General features: G+C 50.0%; 1 protein-coding gene across 1 annotated transcript; it reads left to right on the forward strand.

The window, feature by feature from the left end:
- The first annotated feature begins 222 nt into the window (after window positions 1-222).
- On the forward strand, window positions 223-2,057 carry FIBIN (fin bud initiation factor homolog). Its single transcript, XM_015863430.3, has one exon. It carries the CDS (start codon window positions 438-440, stop codon window positions 1,056-1,058), a length of 621 nt encoding a protein of 206 aa, XP_015718916.1. The 5' UTR covers window positions 223-437; the 3' UTR covers window positions 1,059-2,057.
- Window positions 2,058-4,086: the final 2,029 nt, after the last annotated feature.

Raw genomic sequence — 4,086 nt, forward strand, 5'->3', positions numbered from 1 at the left:
CTGCTTCCACGCCAGAAGATGTGAAAAGAGCCAGTGTTCACGCTCGCTACACACGAGGTTCTACCCTGCTGCAATCCAGTTGCACGAAACACTTCGAAATTCACTGAGCGCGGCGGGACGGACATCATCCGCTCTTTCCCAAGGCAAGCACGACTGAGGTTGTCTCCTAGAACAGCCCGGAGGGAAGGAGGGCGGGGGGGAGGGAGGCGGGGGGCGGCCCGACACGCCGGCGGGGCGATGCCCGGAGGCCGTCCCGTCCCGTGCGGTGCCGGGGCCGCTACCTCCGCTCTCGGAGCGGCTTTTAAGGGCGGCGCGGCTTGAGCCGAGCGCAGAGCTCCGGCCGGGCTCCCGGCCCGCAGCGGCGTTTGGGGCGGCCCCGCGGGGCGCCCATGGGGCGGGGGCAGCGCGGCGCCGGCCGGCCCTAGGCTGCACGCAGCATGCCGGCGCTGCGTTTGCTGTGGTTCGGCTGCCTGTGCAGCCTGTGCCGCGGGTATTTCGAGGGCCCGCTGTACCCCGAGATGTCCAACGGCACCCTGCACCATTACTTCGTCCCCGACGGGGACTACGAGGAGAACGACGACCCCGAGCGCTGCCAGCTGCTTTTCAGGGTGAGCGAGCAGCGGCGGTGCGGCGCGGCGGCATCGGGCGAAGGGCTGAGCCTGCGGGAGGAGCTGACGGTACTGGGCCGGCAGGTGGAGGACGCGGGTCGGGTGCTGGAGGGCATCGGCAAGAGCATCTCCTACGACCTGGACGGGGAGGAGAGCTACAGCACCTACCTGCGCCGTGAGTCCGCTCAGATCAGCGACGCCTATTCCAGCTCGGACCGCTCGCTGAGCGAGCTGGAAGGCAAATTCCGGCAGGGCCAGGAGCAGGGGGGCCGCGAGGAAGCCCGCCTGGGCGACAGCTTCCTGGGGCTGCTGCTGCACGCCCGCGCCCTGCTCCGCGAGACCCGTGCCATCTCCAGCGGGCTGCGGGACAAGCACGACCTGCTGGCCCTCACTGTGCGCAGCCACGGCGCCCGCCTCAGCCGTCTCAAGAACGACTATCTGCGGGCCTGAGCCTGCCACCGGCACCCAAGGATGCCGCCCAGCCACCCTGGAAACACTTATTTATTGTATAGGACCTCCCGAGTGAACGGCAGGTTTGTGTTGAACGGAAGGGTGGAGGTATACCTACAAAGTTGCCCTGTTTCATAGCATGCAATGGACGGAGTGTTCTCCTCTTGCAGCATTAGCTCTCTGCTTGCCGCAACACCCACATGTGCAGCAGGCGAGCAAACTCCTCCCTTTGGTACTGTCATTTGTGGCGAACCCTCTGTTAACTCTTAACCTTATGTAATGGCATGTATTGTACTCATGTAAAGTATTGTTCTGCTGCGTAACTCCAAAGTGCGATTTCCATCTGCGCTCGGGAAGCTGGGATCTTATTCTGGCAGGGTCTGTGCTCCTCGCGGCTTTGCTTATCGGTGGCTCTAAGCTATTGAAACCCCAGAGCCAGCCAAAAAGGCTGATGTCAGATCCCAGGAATGCCAGTGGAGGCTTTTATAGCAAGAAGAAGGAGCCCTAGCGGTGATTGCAGTCTCAGGTCCCAAATTCAGTGCCTGGTTTCTCAGAGCATGTTTCTAAAGCAGACAGAAGGTTCTGGTCTGTTTCAGCATAGCGACATTTCCCGTTGGTGCCTTTGTACTTTTGCTAGCTAAGCTATTAATAAACCTATTCGTGTTCCTGGACAATAGCAGAAGCGCCTGGTGGGAAGAAGGGGGAGGATTGTTTGGGTTCTCACACTCCTTGCTATGTAATCTTCAACTTGGGGTAACGTGGCTACTGGATTACAGACAATGCAGGCAGCATCACTGCTCGGACGAGAGAATTTTGTGTTGTTTTAATAAACGTTTGAAAACCGTGTTAAGGCACGCTGGTTTTGTATCCTTCTGCTTGAGACGCTCTTGATTTAAAACATGCTGGTGTAATGTATTTTTAAATTGTAAGCATGTAGATCCTGCCAAACTAAATAACTTGCTTTTTAGTGAAACCAAATAAAAGTTTACAGACTCAAAAGGTAAGCAGGTTTCATTCAAAGGAACTATGTTATTGTAGTGGTCTTTTCCAACCTTAATGATTCTATGATAATGATACCAAAAAGCGCATAAGGCTCTGTTTGGATTTTGTATGCCTTTTTAAGAAGCCAGTGTATGAAACTAGCAACCTCACAGCAATGAAAGAGAAGCTGTTTTATGAGTGCTTGAGGTCTGATCCCGCTACCTCTGCCCACATTCAGTTCTGCACTGGTCTGCAGACCATCTGGCTAAGTGAGTCCCCTCAGAGCTGTTGGGGGTCCATGTAAGTCACCTGGGACCAGAGCATTGAAGGCATCAGGAGGTGTCTCACAGTGTTATGTGCTTACAGGGCTCGGGGACCATCCCATTTATCTCAAAGGTAAGGAAGTGTATCAGTGCCCAAGCAGGATATTTTAGGATGGCAGCGTATACCTTTAGATCCTTAGTGTCTTTGAAGATCGGGAAAACCAGAAGCATTGCATTGGCTGAGTTCAGTGGAACTACCCAGTGTTGTTTTCATGTATGCTTTCAAGGGAGAAAATGTGAGAGGTTCTAACTCTGAAAAAAATGGTTTATTTGTCTATTTGTCATACTTTCCTAGCCACTAAGGCCTTCTTATCACTGAAAACTCACAATATATTTTTACCTGGGAAGCCTTACAAGCCCAGTAGAAGCTATTCTGAGCCAACAGCTCCACCTGTTGTGTCCATAGCATCGAGTTTGGGCTCTCTGCTTAATTTTTTCTTTTTTCTTTTTTTTTACCCTAGAGCTGAAATTGACTCAGTTTTTCTAACAGAGATCTGGAAATTTCAGAAATATATATGATATTTCCTGACTTCGTTAAAGAGATGATGGTATTGAAGAGCAGATGATGATGTTTGCTGAAAAGAAAAAAAAACAAGTCATGCAAATGGAACAGAGGGCAACAGTCAGAGAGAGCTCACATAGAGCTTCAGTTTTCTTTGACGTTCAGCCAGTGTCTTAACTCATTAAGAGTCAAAGCCAGTCATTAAGAGACCAGATTCTTCTCCAGGCAGCTTCCTTCTGCAGTCAGTGCTCAGTTGTAGCCAGTCATCTGCCTACGGATATAAACTGAGCTGAAAAAACTCAGTGTAACTGTGGAGCGGGCAGCTCGCACCAGCACCAATAAAAGTAGAGAAAGAAAAGGCTTTGCTTGCAGATGGCAGCAGTTGGGAACAACTATATCTGTGCCAGCTCAGTGGCTATGAATTCAGAATGGTGGTATAAATTATGGCTAAGTTAAAGCTTACAAAGTTTCCCAGGTTGACCTACCCAGGACTGTTCTGATAAAGAGAGAGTAGGTAAGGGAGGATTTCAAAAGCATGGTAAGCCTCTCAAGGATCCCATGTGTGCCAAGCTGAATGGATTCTGCAGTTACATTGCTGCCCCTGTCTGTTGTCACATGTGCGGCTGCAGAGGACCAAGATGTGTACCTTGCAAGCAAAAACATACTTGCCTCAGACAAAAGAAGCAACAGGCACTGGCTACAGTCTTGCCTGTAGTTTGTGGAGAAGGGAGAAATCCTGCTGGGCGTGCTTGTTGCTGTTGGTGCAGCTTATTGAAATGAGCTTCATGACGCTTTAAGAGATGCTCACTTGTGCTTGTCTGATGTCACTTTTGCTATGGATACAGGAGTTCTCGGTATTGTTTAGTGAAATGTATTTGCCAGCTATTACTCTTAAAATAGTCCTGCATGTTTGAAAGCGATCTGTCGTTTTTCTGTCTGCTAAGACATATTTTTATTTACAGTCAACTGTGGAATTGAATCCCTCTTTCTTTGCTTTTTGGCTACCCACTAGCCTAAACTTGGAAAACTTAAGGGTCTGTATTCTGTTCCTGAAGTATATGAAACTGGCAAAAATACTGCCCCAAATGCATGTCCTTAAAGAAAAAAAATTGCTTTCACTAGAATATGTATGTATAAAGAAGCCTATAACTCTGTGATTATTTTATTTTCTTCATAAAGTTGTCATCCTGCCTCTAAGATCAGTTTACAATTGGAAAAGACA

This window comes from Coturnix japonica, chromosome 5, assembly GCF_054131305.1.
Source record: "Coturnix japonica strain WE chromosome 5, WE-NBRP24, whole genome shotgun sequence".
Taxonomy (NCBI): domain Eukaryota; kingdom Metazoa; phylum Chordata; class Aves; order Galliformes; family Phasianidae; genus Coturnix; species Coturnix japonica.

Coding starts and splice junctions, on each gene's coding strand:
- FIBIN (XM_015863430.3), top strand. CDS start 438: ATGCCGGCGCTGCGTTTGCTGTGGTTCGGCTGCCTGTGCAGCCTGTGC.